This window comes from Lineus longissimus, chromosome 11 (genome assembly GCF_910592395.1).
Source record: "Lineus longissimus chromosome 11, tnLinLong1.2, whole genome shotgun sequence".
NCBI lineage: Eukaryota > Metazoa > Nemertea > Pilidiophora > Heteronemertea > Lineidae > Lineus > Lineus longissimus.
Genome location: NC_088318.1, coordinates 14,690,274 through 14,707,869, shown reverse-complemented (window position 1 = coordinate 14,707,869; position 17,596 = coordinate 14,690,274). Strand labels below are relative to the sequence as shown.

General features: G+C 40.5%; 2 protein-coding genes across 4 annotated transcripts; both read right to left on the bottom strand.

The window, feature by feature from the left end:
- Nucleotides 1-1,292: 1,292 nt before the first annotated feature.
- Nucleotides 1,293-17,200, bottom strand: LOC135495239 (uncharacterized). Of its 3 annotated transcripts, none has more exons than XM_064783696.1 (14): nt 17,160-17,200; nt 15,093-15,391; nt 14,440-14,680; nt 13,354-13,532; nt 12,998-13,176; nt 12,486-12,669; nt 12,128-12,154; nt 11,639-11,803; nt 10,931-11,116; nt 10,587-10,706; nt 10,139-10,246; nt 9,431-9,598; nt 9,099-9,349; nt 1,293-8,889 (listed from the first exon to the last, which is right to left on the bottom strand). In XM_064783696.1, exons 2-14 carry the CDS (start codon nt 15,184-15,186, stop codon nt 7,267-7,269), a joined length of 3,525 nt encoding a protein of 1,174 aa, XP_064639766.1. In that variant the 5' UTR covers nt 15,187-15,391; nt 17,160-17,200; the 3' UTR covers nt 1,293-7,266. The 3 variants fall into 3 exon arrangements, with proteins under 3 accessions (XP_064639766.1, XP_064639767.1, XP_064639768.1); XM_064783697.1 differs by lacking the exon at nt 17,160-17,200 and adding an exon at nt 16,830-17,153; XM_064783698.1 differs by lacking the exon at nt 17,160-17,200 and adding an exon at nt 16,622-16,733.
- Nucleotides 4,324-4,701, bottom strand: LOC135495298 (uncharacterized). Its single transcript, XM_064783762.1, has one exon. It carries the CDS (start codon nt 4,699-4,701, stop codon nt 4,324-4,326), a length of 378 nt encoding a protein of 125 aa, XP_064639832.1.
- Nucleotides 17,201-17,596: the final 396 nt, after the last annotated feature.

The following is a 17,596-nucleotide window of genomic DNA, read 5'->3' as shown; positions in this document are numbered from 1 at the left end:
TCTGTCTGATGGGAGAAACACCTATTGCGACTTCGTGTCACATCACTGCCTATAGACTCCCTTTAAGCGGAGACACACGTGGTTCACTCCAGATGGAGGACATGAATTTGTCAACTCCATCTTTGAGTATACAATTCTAGTCATTATGAATTCAGATGAATATAGGGCCTATTTAATATTTATTGTAAACCAAAATGTTTTGTCAGCTAACTGGAATGAAATGAGACAAGGCGGTTAATGTGTCTTCCTGACGTTAAATTACCCATATTGGACTGATTTTCCTGTAAATTTTTCTGTACATTCTGTAAAAAGAGTATTTAAGTTTATTTTATGCATTAATTCTGCATATTCAAGAAGTGACAACTAAATCAAGCTTCCCTGATTGAAGCAGGTGTCCACATCAAATGATGCCACAAAAAGCTGATAAGTTGTGTCACTTACGTACATGTACATTTATAATAAATGATGCCCGGTGGGTAGGCTTTAAATACCCTTTTCAAATAAAGCAATAAAGAATATAGTTCATCCAATATACCATGTTCAGATGTTTTTTTCTTTCCATTGGCATTCGCGAGTGATAACTCACGACTCATAACTGCTAGTTTCGATCCGATACTCGCCATTCGTGGAGTAGACAGTTACATGAAGACAGCTTTTAATTAGACCAGCCACGTCTGTCCCATCCTGATGTAACCAGTGATTTTCAATATACTCTCCATCTCAATATAAAAACATCACCTTGTTACCTTATCATTGGGGGACAGCAGCCAGTCAAATTGGGGAATCCACTCGTGGGAAATACAGTGGAACCTCCCTAGCAAGGACAACCTCTCTATTAAGGACACTAGTTTTGGTCCTAAATTGGTTGTTTCCATTCAATTTGACCTCTCTAATCAGGACACCTCCCTACAGCATTTGTCAGTCCCGAGGGTGTCCTTAATAGAGAGATTCTACTGTACCTAGGTACATTCAGACATAACTTAAGGGGCTGAACTTGATAAGCCAGTCCATGTTCTGCCTTATAAATCAATGATATTGATGGCAGTCGTTGTTTTGCATTTTCCTGGTTCTTATCTCCAGCTGGGTCCCTGACTGAGTGAACCAGGTTGCCTCACAACCTGGCGAAATGTAGTAAACAACCCGGTCAATATAGCCTCTTTTGCTATTGATGTGGAGAAATCAATCAAGAGTTGAAGAGCTGTGTCTGAGTACAAATCCAAATAATTAACTTGTTTTCACTGCAGCCATAAGCTGGGTCCTCTTTCAACATCACCATCATGGTAAGAATTGGAAAACTATCTGCATTTCAAAGTTTATTTCATAACACTAAAATAGAATTGATGCGACCCCTCTGTTGTCATTCAGACAGAACACATTGATATTTCTACATAATTACAAATTAACTGATTTACACTTTATCATGATGGTTCATGATATTCTCTTGTCAGTAAAATGTAGGTGCTGAACAACTAAAGGAGGCTCAGAGCAGGAAATAGAGGTTTAATTGATGGTCTTTAGCTGACATGTGTATAGTTATAAAATGGAGTCTGGTTTGATATTAGCCCAGATGATTATAAATAAACTCTGGGTTCTCGGGTCTAATGTCACCATGGTAATATGTTCCTGTTTATGCCCCCTTTAAAAGAACACCCCAACTTTAAGGCCAATGATGTTCATGTACTGCATTCTACTTACTTGTGCCAAAAGTAAAACTAAATTAACACTGCCACTCAGGCTGTAGCCTACCTGACCAGACACGTGGGGAAAATTGTCTCACAGATAACTGGAATAACTATAACAGTCTACACTGTTGCACTGTTGAAAATGTTAAACAATGAACAACATAGACCTTCCACAACAATCAATCGCATATCTCGACCAGGCTTTTGTCTTTCTACGCTGTGTTGCCTATGAACAAAGGCCTTGTAGATGATATGTAGGGTGAAAGTATATATCAGATATATATATGATGTATATACAACTAAAAAGCTTCTAAACTTTGTTTTAGACAAAACATATTGTGACCTGCAAACAAGCAGGGCCACATAATACATATCCCTTTATAAAAAATATACAACAATTAAAAAACTACAGTCGACGGCTTCAATTTTGGAAAGGTTTCATGAAAGGACTATTTAAAGCAATAAACCCTTTCCATGAAGCAAACCTGTACAACAATTTTTTTCTCAACCAGGAAAATCCTGTTGATTGGAGTGTATCGAATGGACAGAATCATTTTGCAATCAATGTACAACATATGCAATCAACAACATGAATAAGGAATGTTTGAAGCTCCAAAACAAAAATATAGGATTTTAAAGATGTTTGTGAGATGATATCGCTGTGAACTCCCAGCTTCACACCACAGAAATATAACAGGACGGAGGAAAATACAATGACGATTAGGAATTGACAACTACATGTAACTATTTCTTCAGAAAAACTCACTGTAAGCCTATTAAAGCTTCAAAATATACGAATCATTACTTGTTAGGAAAATATATTTTGGGGGGATTTTTACCAACTTTGCAAATGGGGGGATTTCTACTTGAGGGATATTTACCTACATTCCTTTCTGGTCATGTAGTGGACCTACATGTACACAGTTTAAGATGTAGAAAGGTTCAGAACTCACAGTGCCAGTGGGTTCTATCAAGGCTTGGTAGGAAAGGTAGTTAGTGGTGGGAGATTTTCAGTGTCCATTTGGACATGTTCTGTTATGCTGTTTACTTATTTTTGGCACCCGAGTTATCAGACTGCAAGGCATTCCAGCAAGCACTTGGGCACCCAATTTGTTTAGCCCTGCACTGCCGCTGTCGGTGGCAATTAGTGTAAAACCATTAGACAGGCGCTCTTCAGAAGAGGGCTTTAAGTGTCATTGACACAAATGCTTCTGAAATGAGGTAAACACTTGGGCTGAGAATGGTCATGACCTGTAGTATATTATGTCAATAGTGAGGTTACGCTCTCAATGAAAACCAATTCACCAAGAATGGCTCTTGTCCCCTTCACCTCACTATTATTACCAATCATCTTCAAAGAACCAAAGGCTCCCACTCTTAACAATAGCATGGAAAATTGCATTTTTTAAAAATTCTATAACATAAAATTCTATAAATGTTGATGTGACAGAGGAAAGCAAACTGAGCCACTGTGACCAGAAAATGTAAATTCATCAACCACCAAATTTTCCAACCTCTTTTTATTTTTATTCACAAAAAAGAAATTTTTATTAGTCACATAGGTTTAAGTTTGGATATGGGAGCAATTCAGTCAGACACAGTCAAATCAATGTTACGTTGCAAAATCCCAGACAGCGAGATGGAATTTGTAAACAACATGACATCTGCATTATTCGTCAATAACTTTCCAATAAAATCAGAGCTGCTAGTTAATCATAACAAGAGCATGTGCGTGTAAGCATCATTATGGACTGAGGAAGGTCAAGGGACTAGTGAATTGAACATGCACGAGTGGATTCCGGTAAAAAATCAATGGTGCACAATAAGGGACAACAAAACAGGTCCTTCAGACTTGAACCATTCGAACTATTCAAGAAAAACAAGTATCCAGTTACTCGAATTGGTCACTGGATTATTTTCCAACAAATTTTTGAAAAAGGTTAAATGGTTCGATAAAAAAACATAATTTCATGGAAAGGCCAAGGGCCATGTGCTCACATAGTGTCAATGGGAGGAATTTGACAACCATTGTGGTCACACTGAGTTTGACCTCAGTGACCTTGGAAATGATGTCAAGCTCCAATGTTTCAGCCACTCTATCAAGCCTGATAACGAATGACCTACATTTGAAAATCATAGTGAATGTTCTTGCGATATGGCCCACATCGGATTTTAAGACCTACATGGAGACCTATTTACACTTTTGAGGAAGATCAAACTGTCCTAAATCTTTGTCAGTGCGTGTTGATGCCTAATAGGCGTCTACATATCAAATTTGAAAGAGTCTGGGACAATAATGACGAAACTCAACACGGTGGGCTCACTTAAAATAACGCAAGACTTATGGCCGCTGTACACGGTCAATCATTTTCATCAAACTTTTTCATCAATCTTTTTGGTCAAATTTGTATGTAGAGGGTCCCGCCATACACGGTCAATCATTTTCATCCAATCATTCACAAAATGGCTCCCGTGCAGTCAAGACTGCTTGTGGCCGTTGCTGCGTCAGCTGCCGTTGCTGCTATGGCAATAGCCATGGCCGCATTGAAGAAGAAACGACGACGACGACGCCGATATTGGACACGGCCATGGATCCTTCGAAGAGCATCCAAAGGGGCATATGCCATGCTAAACGAGGAGCTCAGGCTGGAAGACCCCGCTTCTTACAAAAACTATCTGCGTATGGATGAAGAGATATTTGCTGATCGTTAAGAAAGAGCAGCTTCTGGAACCACCATACGGTTGGCTTGTGCACATCCTTTGCCGCAGCACCACTTCTTTTGGTCTTTTTTATCTTCTCCATTTCCCAAGCAAAGTTGCTACGTAGCCCGTTCATTTTTTTCTTCACGTCATCAACCGTGCAGTCACTCTTTTCCTTGCAGACATCCTCAAGTACCTCTTGGTAGGCCAGTTCCTTCTTAACGCGATTGTGGTACAGGGCATCTTTGGTGTTGTATAGGATTGGGTGGGCCCTATACGACTCTATCATGATTTCCACTGCCCTCTGCGTCCAGCCCATGTTGTCGTCTATGAGAGGCAAACTGTGGAATCTAGGCCTTGCATTACAAATTGCATAACCACCGTCATCATGAAGGAGGAATGGACGATCATTGATTTCGGTGAACCCACGAACAATTCAATTCAATAGGGTTAATTGTTCAATAAATATCCATGCCCGCTGTACACGGTCAAATTTTATCAATTCGTCATTCAAAAATAGGACCGGCTCTATTCCATCAATCTTTGATTGATGGAAAATATTTCATCCAATTTCCCACCATACACGATCAATCTTTTCGGTCAAATTTTTTTCATCCAATTTTGAGGGATCGTGTACAGCGGGCATTACCTGTTAGTTGAAGTTTGATTAAGATTCTATTGAACCCTCAATCAGGAATGAAGTAATAAGGTTAACAATGGTTACCTAGCAGTGACTATATTGATGGGTGAAATAGAAGACAGAGAGTGAGATAACATCATTGTTTTTTAGAACACAACAAGTTTGTTATGCAAGGCGAGCAGTTATTCAGTGCATTGCCCTCTCTAATAGTGGTTGAACACGCCCAGCCTGATAGCCCATTTATTTTTAACATGGCCTTGAAGGTATGTCAGGTCCTCAAGACCTTTGTAGGATCAGACTACTTCAAAATAAATTGAGCCCAATTGAGTGTTGAAGTTGTGGAATAAGAATGACTAGGCCAGCTGCAGACATCATAACAGAGATGTGAAGAGTATGCCTTGGTCAACTTGAAGGCAAGACAGGTCGTGACAATTTGGCGATTAGCGTGTGGGTTCGTGGGGATGAGATTACTGAAGAACAGAACATTTTCGCGAGTCAAGGCAATATTTTTTTAACAAAATTTAAAATGTTCTGTTTTGAAATAGAGCACAGGGTGAGTATACATGTGCAAAATATTTCTGTTCTACAATATGTCACATCACAAGTAGGCCCTATTCTATCAAACAGGTCTTCTCGGAACATTTAGTGGCGGCTGTTATCAATAATCTCACAACATTGTCTCATGCTCTGGGCCATATAAAGAAAGCAAGATGAAATGCCGACAGGGCACATGAGGGATTATGCCATTTAAGATACCAGAGCTTACACTATCAAACTATTGAGATATCATTTAGTGTGTTAAATCACTTACAAAGGTTGGCCACTGAATTTTCCACCACAAGTGCTGCTGTCTATTACTGAAATAGTAAACTGCTTTTTTGATTGCATGCTTATGCAAAGATTTACCAACCAATCAAACTGCCTTACTTAAAAAAAGTTTGTAACACACAAACACATGTGAACTCATCAGAATCAGCTCACAAAATCGCCTGACCTAATATAGTGACAAAGAAATATTGATAACTACATCTATTTCTTTCCATCCCCGATCCAACAATCATACAGCATGTAATACTGGTCATGTCACAAAAGACAACTGAAAAGTACATGTCACATTTGAAAATGAGATTCATATATAACCCCAGACTCAGGTGACCTAATATCACTAAAGGTCTTTCACTTCTACTCACGAGTTGGGTCAGCGGAACCCGCAGCAGTACCCAATAATAGCACTTTCTCACAACAGCAAATTATTTCCATAACATTTAAAACGCAAAAGGCATGAAAAACATATTACAATTAGCAAAGAGAGCAAAAATACTGTAAATTAGGAATGTTGTATGTGTTATGCATTTTTCACAATAAACAAAATTCAGGATTTAAAGTGATACTATGATGTGATTACAACTTTGCGGAAATTCGTCCGTTTTTAATAGTTGATCACAAATGTAAAGCTCAAATTTTCCATTTTTGATTAGATTTATTATAAAATCGCTGAATGTAAACCACCGCGACCACGAAGACGTCATCAACGAAAACGTCGTCAGCGTAGCGCAATTTCAACCATCAATTTCTAGAAAATGTGCATTTCGATTCGAAAACCTTACCGATTTATGAGAAAGTGACGTAGTCATGTGTCAAAAACAGCTAAAACATTATAATGGTGAAATTTGACACGAGTTACCCTTTAAGCAGACAGATTCGACATTAAACTGCTGTTTATACACAGCATACAAATGCTAAAAGAAATCGAAATGAAAGCTACAATTTCACAAATCACTAAATCACTAAATCACTGACAGAGTTCCTTAAAGATGAAGTCAGAATTAGAACAATATAAACTCTGACAATCTTAAACCATCTCCTAAATCTTAGCACAAGCCTCTAAAAACGAGACAATTAACAAATGGTACAAAATCTTGCGTATCATAACCCCATTTTCAAAAAAATCTTCTCTGAATCATTTCAATTGTACCTTTTATGACTGTCAATAAGCACCAATGATGTAATGCCCAGAGACATGATCCTTAACTAAGAAATAAGAATGTCCCAATAATTCCTAATAAATATATGAAGTGCTTTTCTAAAAGAATTACCGAGCTGAATGTCAACAAGGACATGCTTCAATATTTGCAATCAAAGACAACAGTCATTTCCCTTTGGGCCTATACTATAGTGCTCGGCTTTAGGCCTCACATGGGAAAGTATAATTCATGTGTCGGCTTAAAATATTAATCATTCAAATCAAACATATGAGGCACTAGAGCCAATATCTGATCCAACATCTACAGCACCTTGACTTGATTCCACAAATGCCAATGGAACCCCATCTTCCGAAGCAGATCCTCTCTCCTGTATTGTATTTTGCCCTGAATCAGGACATGGTTCTCCGAATTCCTCTGGTTTCGTAGCATCCATCAATCTTTGGCCTGGCTTAGATTCGGTTGACTGAGAGTCTCCACTGCCTGGAATGTGACTACGAGGTAAGCACGCTCCTGGTCTTGGTGCTACTGGTGGACGCACCTGACGGGTGTTGGACGCCTGATGTCCGTTTGAGGAACCGATCCTTGGGGCTGTTACACGCTTCCTTGCTGCAGTAACGGGCATAGTCCCTTCTGCCTCACAACTCTGCAAGTTCGTATCACACACCGATTCATGAAGCAGCGACGGCAGTAAATGCTGCCGCCCTCTATTCGATAAATTCAGAGTTAGTTGTTGGGGCTGACCTTGACTTAATGAATTTCCATTGTTCGAAACAGACCCCTCACGAGTATCTTCCGAATCGCTAGACCTACTCAAATTTGACAAACTACTGTGGAGTGGCCTGTTACGGTAACGAGATAGTCCTCCACTCAAATCCCGAGAGTTTCCATGATGCACAGGACGACTTGCAACAGAAAATTCTGATCCTGCTCGTCGCGCAGGAACTGACAGCACCTCATCTGCCGATGGTGTTCTGTATGAGATACTCCGTGAAGGACGGTATGGCGCTGGCACAGCTCTATCGTTGGTGTTCCTTTCTCTGTCCGGATTCTCTTGATGCTTCACCCTACTCACAGGATCATTTTCAGGCACATGGCCAGCATCATTGTGCACATTCCCTCTTGCTGAGTCCTGGCGTATCCAAGGAAGTGGCAGTCGTAAGTGCTGACTTCTCACCATTCCAGGAGAGTTAGACGAGTCAAGTGACGCCGACCTCCCATGAGATGAACTGAGCAGGCTGCTGGCAGAGGCACCCTTATGATCACTAGAATTACATCGCAGCAAACGAGTGGGTTGTGGAGACGGTTGTCCATATGCTTCCACATGTCTTGAATGATTCGACTCCGGTTGATGCAAGTCTCTATGACCAACCAAATTAGACTGTTCTTGACCTGGACTAATTCGACCTTCACTATTATTTGGCCTTAGCCCATCTGGGCATGACCTTAGGGACACTGACCGAGATGCATCATTCTGCGGCAGGTGTGCCCTAGAATCTGAAAAAGATCCACGTGATATTGTAAAGGGGGCATTCCCTTGGTTTCTTGGAAGATCACCATGCACTCCCCGGGCCGATTCCAACGGATTTTGTGACTGAACTTGACCATTAGACACTGTTCCATTTCCTGCATCATCAGCACCTGACCCACTCAACCGAGGCATCATGGTCCAACGTGAGAGTCTCTGCAGCAAAGTTGGTCGGTCATCATTAGTTTCTCGATTCTGTTGATTGGCACCAGGGTTCGCAGCACTAGGTGATCGACCTCCTGAAGTCCCATCAGCATCTGCACTCAGGCGTTGAGTTTCCGAAAAGAGTTGGGTTTGAATGTGGAAAACGCTTTCATAAGCAGGTGGTGGTTCCATGTCTACAGGCTTCGTTTCAACCTAGAAGGGAAAGGTCAACAAAATACATTCATTATAACTCTTTGACTCCAAAGTTACCGCCAGATGGCAATAGAGGACGGTCAGTGTCATGATTTGGGCATCGATTTTGGATGTCAATTCAAACAAAATCTGAATAAACTGTTTGAGCTCAAAAGAGACAATAGTGCAGAAGTGTTTGTTACTAAAAATGGCTTTGATAATATACATACGACAGAGAGCCTGTAGTTGCTGGGGTGGCTCAGCACTGCACGGTACGACGGAGGTCGATCCTGAAGAAAGTATTGTTCTCGCTCATCAAGTGGCGAGACTAGTGTATGATATGATGGTGGTGGGATTCCTCGCATCGTTGGGGTCACATGGTCATCGATGAAACGCGAAGTACCAGGCCGACGAAAGACGCCATCATCTCCAAGTCGAAATGCTGGGTTGTCATGGTTTTCTCGGTCACGATTATTGGCATCTAAAATTACAAAAAAAGAAGTAATCAAATGGTGTTGATGATGATGATTATCCCTGCTCATAACACTGTAATTAGACTTACATTGTCTTAATAGATTCCGCCTCCTTCGAACGCGCTGGTCTACTCGCCGCTTGACGCAGTGTTTAACGATGAGGAAGATGGGTATAACAATGATCGGTACACCCAAGAATAGCACAATGACTGGCACTATGATCTGCACGTTGAATGAGCCTTCTCCTTGATTGCTATCTGTAAGTGTAAGAGGAATAGAATAACCAGTCTAGACAACACATTATATTGACTAAAATCGTGTTTGCTGCTAAAGGATTTATGGTTAAAGTGATACTATGATGTGATTTACAACTTTGCGGAAATACGTCCGTTTTTAATTGATCACAAAGGTAAAGCTCAAATTTTCCATTGATTAGATTTATTATAAAATCGCTGAATGTAAACCACCGCAACCGCGAAAATGTTCATGTTGTGACGTCATCAACGAAAACGGCATCAAAGCGAGCCGTCCGGGCGGGATTAAACCATCAATTTCTAGAAAATGTGCATTTCGATTCGAAAACCTTACCGATTTATGAGAAAGTGACGTAGTCATTTATCAAAACAGCTAAAACATTATAATGGTGTAATTTGACACGAGTTACCCATTAATGCATTTGAATTGAAATTTTCATGGCTTTTTTAGTTTGCAAATTATCACTCACAAAAATTTCATGGTTTGCAGTCAACTTCAAATGTAAATCGCTTGAGATTAATCTATGCTTGGTCACACCTTACCTGCAGGACAATTCTCCTCATCAGCTTTATCAGGACATTGAGCAACACCATCACACCAAGAGTAGCATGTCTTCCCGTCATTGCATAACCGTCCCCAGCAGCTAAAATCTGAAAACATTAAAGGGGTACGCCATTCGTACTTACTGTTGGTCCAGGAAAATAGAAATGCAGTTAAAGTAGCGGTGTACACAATGCCAAAGTGCTGTTATAATGCATACGAATTTGCTGGAACTTGGTATCTCTAGTATCGACAGGTGTCAGTTAGAAATGCTCAGGATATAACAGAGACTGAGCAGCTCATCTGAGTTCTGAATGGTTTTAAGACGGACCTGGCTTTATGTCTTTAGTAACCTCTACTGCAGTTGATAACAGATTATAAACCCAAAACTTCAAACCAGACAATAACATTTCTTTGTCCTCTAGCCAGACTCTCGAACCACGTACTCACCTGTAGCTGTAGGCCGTGAAGTTATTCCACATCTCTTATCCCATTCAGTGCTGGACAGGGTATCGGAGACACAAACACTTCCAAAGTCTGTACAAAGCACAGTTGGAGCAATACAATGGCCTATAACAAGAAAGCATTGGTCTAAAATCAAGGGCGTTGCCAGGATTTTCAAATGGGATTGTTTTCCAAAAGCTAGTCATTAAGTTGCAACAAGGGAATTTCAAAGAAAAGAAGTAACAAATGATGCAATCCAGCCTTCTTTTGCCCTGTCACCCATCATCAATCCAACATAAGACAGGTAACCATCTTGACTTCAATCCAGCCTTCTTAGCCCGGTCACCTACCCATTGTTAATGTGACATAAGACAGGTAAGCCATCTTGACGTCGACCCAGTCCACTTTTCCTTGTAGGCGGATGAACAGCCCATCACTGGTTGTGCGGCGTGTATCAATGATGGACAAGGGCTCATCCACCACTAGTGGCATGCCATTCGATGTCATACCACCGTAGATTGTCATCGTAAGTGACACTGGAACAAGACAAAAGCAAATGAAAAGTCGGTTGCATTTTTTATTGTTTTTTTTCATTCCCCTCAGGCAGAAATGTGCATTACTGCTATTTCTAGCACAGTGATAAGACCCCCTTTCCAGCAGACTTCATAAAGCTAATAAACTGAATCTCATCAGAAGCTTTGAAGTCAAATAATCGGGTTATTCATATTATTTGATACTTACAGTGCCTTTCCATGACCATGGTGAAGTACCTCGCTCAAAGCACTTTATGATGATCATTATCTTACTCTCAACAGAAAACTTACTAGAATTTCAAAGAGATGCTGGAAAGAGCTCATTTGAACTCATACAATAGGTTAGGGAACCAAGCTGTGGCTCAGATTGGAGTCGAACCCATGACCTCTCGATCTAATAGGCCAAATCTCGTTCACCGCACAGAAGCTGCTTCTCATGTCTTGGTGAGGTCATTTACTAAGGGATCACTCACAGGTGCATTCAGGCTCACTCCTGTTCAGGAGAACAAGAAACAAACAACTTACTGTAGGATGGTGAGAAAGAGTATGATTCCATCCTGACCATGAGGTTGGTGAACGATGGTGGACGAGGTATGACCCAGACACAATCTATGTAATCACTCAGCCTGTTCCTGTAGAGTTTGATCTCACCACCATAAGCTTTAGACATCGAAAGATATTCACCACAATCTGCATGAAATTGATGTCATGAATTACATCCGAAGCATGAATGATGAAGCCACAACGTCCATGCATGCCACATTGACACTCACATTTGAAAATACTGAAGAATCAAGTTATTATGCTTCGCACATGTATTTCTGCATCGTGATTCCAAGATGACAATGGCGGAAGAGCCAATCTGCCCTACTCCTTATCACTCATTGCAAGAGTACAGGCTTTCTTGATATTACATTATGGTTTTGAAGTTTTGTCACTCACAGATTAATTTTTAAAGCAAAAAACGTGTCTAATATAAACGGATGCTGAATATCCAGCTAATAAAATATTTACCTGTCTTGGGGAGGTCAACTCTCATAGCTGAAAGCAAGAGAAACCACATGAGAGGAATAAGAATCAAAGGTTGGTGCCAAACAGGAACCATGACCTGACTGCCAATCCATAAGTCTTACACTTACTAAATGGCACTATAAGTTTTCTTGGACAAATGCTTCATTATGTTTTGAAGAGAGCTTCACATCATAAATGCTCTCAGAATGATATCAGTCTCCCTGATAACAGAAGACTGAACTCAAATTCCTTTGAAATAAACCCATTTCAAGGACAGGCCTGTTCAAGTATGTTCAGTATAGCGAGCTGCAGTGCATTACCGCTCACCACGATTCCAGGCTTGACTGTATCAAGAACTTACCACTAGTGAACTCGTACTGAATCTTGAAGCCATAGTACTTGTCACCACCGCTTAGAGAGCCTTGAGTGGAACCAGCAGAAAATGTCAGATTCACTTGGTTTCCCGTAAGAAATAACATCGGACGGAAGTCTTTGGCATAAAATGTTTTATCAAATGTGCTGAAACCATTGTTGAAAGATTCAACCTAGAAGGAAATTTTATATCATAAGATGTAAGGGTATTTATATCTGTAGATGACTATGATAATAGCATAGTCTTGTGATATATGTTCAATCATGTCAAAGTAAAGCAAAGTTAGTTTTTCTCACAGACATGATAAAAATTTGAAAATACACACCTCAAAAGACATTCTAGGCATCATTCTTGGCATTTTAAGCCCAAAATAATATTTGTGCACATTCGTTGAAAGACCAGAAGGCCCTATGCCATTTGTAATATAGAATATAACAGTAGCCAAACTTAGGTTCCTACGATGAATAAAAACCCCTCACTGAGATCATAAGGCTACAAACCCGAAGTTTGCTGTCGGCATTATGGTTTAGTTCCCAATCAATAAACTTGAGGACGGCATGATTTTTACTGCCTGGAGACTCGATCATGTAGGTGTAGATCTCTTTCCTTGCATAATAACCAAAGGGAAAGTTTGGCGAAACAATCAGGCCATCATCCGAGTGGTATAAAGTTTCCTTTTCTGAAAATGTAACAAATATTGCATTTGATATACATGGTCTCATGTCAATCACAGTGGCATTACTGACGAGGTTTGTGGGGATGATGACTGGAGGCAATCAATCAATGCAAAAACTAACTGAATGCAAATGACGACCACCAAATTTCAACTAATGTTTTGTTTCTCATTGACACTCACCTACTGTATAGACAGTGATATTAAACTTCACATTTCCACTCAGTAGGTATTTACAGTAGTCTAAAGTGATGAAGTTGGACGTTGTCAAAAAGATGCTGGGGAAAGCTGCCTGTCCCCCCGACACACGGACGGCTTCTGTATCGCGGTAAACTGTGTCATAGATCAGTAGGGTTCGGCACCTGTAATGATGATACGTTTTTTGATAATAATTTTTTTTCTCAACGTCAAGATGTCAATGTGTCCCCCTTCGTCTATTCACAGTGGCAGGGATGATACCCTGTAAGGGACTTTGCTAGTAATCAAGCAGAAAAAGATCCAGAAATAGACCTGACTGTTTTTTACAGCGATAATATATGCAAAAATTTGACCCAGTTTGGGAAGTGGAGTACACAGATGAACTGTCATTATATAGGCCTAGACCAATTTCAGTTTAGATGTAGAAAAAGATCACACATTTACCGTATGTGCATCTGTACATCCAAATAATTTGACATTTCAACATACAAAAACATGCAAGAAAAGGTGTGTATTACAATAGTGAAAATGATACATATTGATTGGTGACATTTACGATGAACGATATTTTCATTGATCAGGTTTTAATATCTACAGGTATGGTTCGTATGTTATAGATACATATAAATGTCAATGAAAATGTTCATGAATGTTTCACGTCAATGCAGTGGGTCCATTGAGCTCTGACAAACCCATGACATTACAATTTTCAGGGCAGGCAACTTCTTTAGTAGTGAGGTTGCCCTACTGGCAACCAGATATGACTATTTCACTTTTTTCCGAAAAATACATGATTAGATGACTTCCTGGTTTGTAAGGTAGGACAACCAGCATGACTTGGCAAGCTGCCTTATTGGCAACTAGACCGAAAGCCTTATTGTTGACACCTTGGCCAGCTCTTAAGCAAAGAAATGACTTAACTGAGTACTGACAATTTATTCTGTAAAGAAGGTGGATGAATATTTTAAACTCTCTCAAAGCACACACAGGAAATTCTTAAGAACTCTTGGATTGAAAAGGGGCTATAAAGCTAAAAAGAAATTGTAATGTAGATCATGAGACTCCACTCACCATTGTTGCGAGCAGATACTTTTGCTTGTTGTGTGAGGGCCAGTGTTGCACACTGGGAAGTCGGCACGGATCTCTACTCTGAATCGACACCTCAAACATGATTCAAGAGTGATTTTGCAACCAGGTTGTGGGATGGCAGTCTCATAGTCTGGATATCCATCTGAGTAAACGCTGATGACGTCTCCCACTTGTTTCCCTAGGTAGGCCCCATTCTCACTGCACGAAACCTGCATCGAAGTTCCTTCAGAAGAAATAGAAAGTTCATGAGTTAGGGTGTCAGAATTGATATCGTGGCAAAATAGTTTTGAATTATGAACATAACTTTCCAGAATGGAAGTACATTGGAATAAAAATTTAGAAACCCAGGAAAAAGGCAAATATTTGCTTTCAATGAAGATATCAAGTGACCTCATGTGATACCATGTTCAGTTTTTATTGTTGAGGTGAATGCCTTCAGTTGTACATCGACCTTTTCGAAGAAGTTGGTTAGGGCGCTGACCAGTCATGCGTTTCACCTGGAACAAAGGATTTCAGTGGCTTATGGCATGATCCAAAGACGTGTCCTGAATGTGAGCATTTGATTTGTTTAGGCTCTGATTTGTCTCGGTTGAAAAAAGGCCTATTCAAGAGAGAAAACATCCATTGGATCTCACCTTTCTGGCCATCCACGTACTGTACTAGGAACAGGATGAGAGCGACAGTAACTACGGTGGCCAATGACCTCCTCAAGCTTTTACCAAGACTCATCCTCCCAAGGATCAAATCAGCTCCAGCAGCAGCGGGCTCCAGTTATATCACCTCAATCATGCAAATTGCTCCCATTCTCAAAAAGTTCCTTCTACGAGAGCTTGATTTCAAATGTATGATTATTCATAATGTACATCACAAACCAAGGCAGTACTAACTAAATATATCGTAAGTTATCAACTTTTTCTCCAGGCTTTTAAACAATCTGAAAAAGAATAGAAGGTTGGTCGAATCAGTTTTTTTAATGGTACAGTGTATGATCACAAGCCAAAGCATTATATAGGGTTATTCATGGCAATGCCCCTCACTGAGTGTGAGCATTTGTTTTGTTGGATGACAGATGCCAGATAGATCAGATGGCCCTGGCCAGCCCCTGTCTTTGTCATTGTATTATATGTAAACTGTCGAGTGCTGTATAATTCACTTTATCTTTTCGCATGATCTTTTCGAGTTATTCTTTTGTTTTCAGTTCAGTAGACTTTATCTACAACAATGCATGCAACCTGCATCTCATGATCTCATGACATTGTTAATGTTTTGTTTATGTTTGTATGCATATTGTGTTGTGATCATGTCATGAACAGTTATGGTTGTAGTGGTATCAGGCTGTTTCGCTACATTGCCAGTTCGCTACAAGTCGTTTCGCTACATGTGGCGGTCGTTTCGCAACATGGTAGGTCGTTTCGCTACATGGGTGGAGTCGTTTCGCTACATGATGGGTATGGTCGTTTCGCTACATGGAGGACGTTTCGCTACATGGGTGGAGTTGTTTCGCTACATGGATGTAGTCATTATTTTTACTCTATTTTACCCTACTATAGTTCCCGGTGGTGACTACAAATTTATTATAGCACAGTTTGCCGGTAAAAAAACTTATACGGTTTGATGGCGCGCAAGGGGTTCTTGTCGTTTGTTCGCACTTGAATGGACCAGTAACCTCATAGACATCCATTCGCGTTGGCTCGCTCAATTACGTACTTATTATTGATTGACAGGGGTCATTCAACCGCACTTCAACGCAGATTTGGAGGCCTTTGCAAGGCCTTCGCATTGGCTTGCTCAACCGTCTGTATCCGTGTATACGTACTTATTATTGATTGACAGGGGTCATTCAAACTCACTTCAACGCAGATTTGGAGGCCTTTGCAAGGCCTTCGCGTTGGCTCGCTCGTCTCACCCATGTAGCGAAACGTCCTCCATGTAGCGAAACGACCATACCCATCATGTAGCGAAACGACTCCACCCATGTAGCGAAACGACCTACCATGTAGCGAAACGACTTGTAGCGAACTGGCAATGTAGCGAATCGACAGTAATTCCTTGGCTGGAATGAAGACGACATCGATGATGTCAATCTATGGGATGCCGCCGATGGACATGTTGGATGACCTAATGAAAAGTACATTCACGATAATCTTTTGAAGCATTGTCCAACCTGTGTTCACTTATGTGTTACGTTCCTGTGATGTGTGGCGAACAATTAGATTTCAGAAAAAAGATCAGGTTGGGGGAAATGACAAATGTGTGCATTAGCCCATGTCTGATTGTCGGATGCCATTGATTGAATGACCAAATGTAGTCATACCAAGTGTGTATTATGATTGTAGAAACTACGTGAATAATAAGTTATTGTATATAATTACCAGATTCGATGCATGTTTGAAAAGATCACCGTATATGGGATCTTTACAGAGTATTTCAACTCGAATCTTATATTTTTTAACAAAACACGAGCCGCTTATTGGCGGATCATTCTGCAATGTTCTGTGGACAGTTCCAAGGACAGACGATGAAGTATGCTCCGCGGTGCTGAACGGGTGGGGATATATCACTCAAAATAACACTAGAAACAATAGAAATATTATCATGCTAAAGCTAAACAAAAACGTAATAAGTGCCAATAAACTCTCAAACTTGCTGTGCCACAAACTGCACACTACGCGAGACATTAAGATAAACGAAAAACTACTTGCAGTCCAGGATGTGGTGAGCGTTGACGGACTGAGGAATTCCCTCTGTCGTGTCTGTCATGTGACCGTCCCATTCTTCTGGCGGGAAACTCTGACGCACGTGGCAGTACTGTAAATCTGATAGGAACCGTAGTTACTTCATTCGTTACTCCATCCGTTACTTTCAAGTGGAATCACTTGCAGTTGAAAGAATTACATCTCATGGGCAGAAAGAACGGTAGGGTGGAGTCCTGATGCATCCTGTTGTTGGTCTTTGACTGGAGATCATAATCACTCGGGGTAGTTCTGTGATCCTTTTTTATGATGTGAGCATTTGCACAAAGACTTAGTGGTAGATGCCGCAGGGAGGGACAATGTCACAACGTCTGATGATGCTCCAGGGTAAACTTGATGTGGATGCATGAAATCTCGACCCCCCCTACAAAATGAGTAGTCCTTTG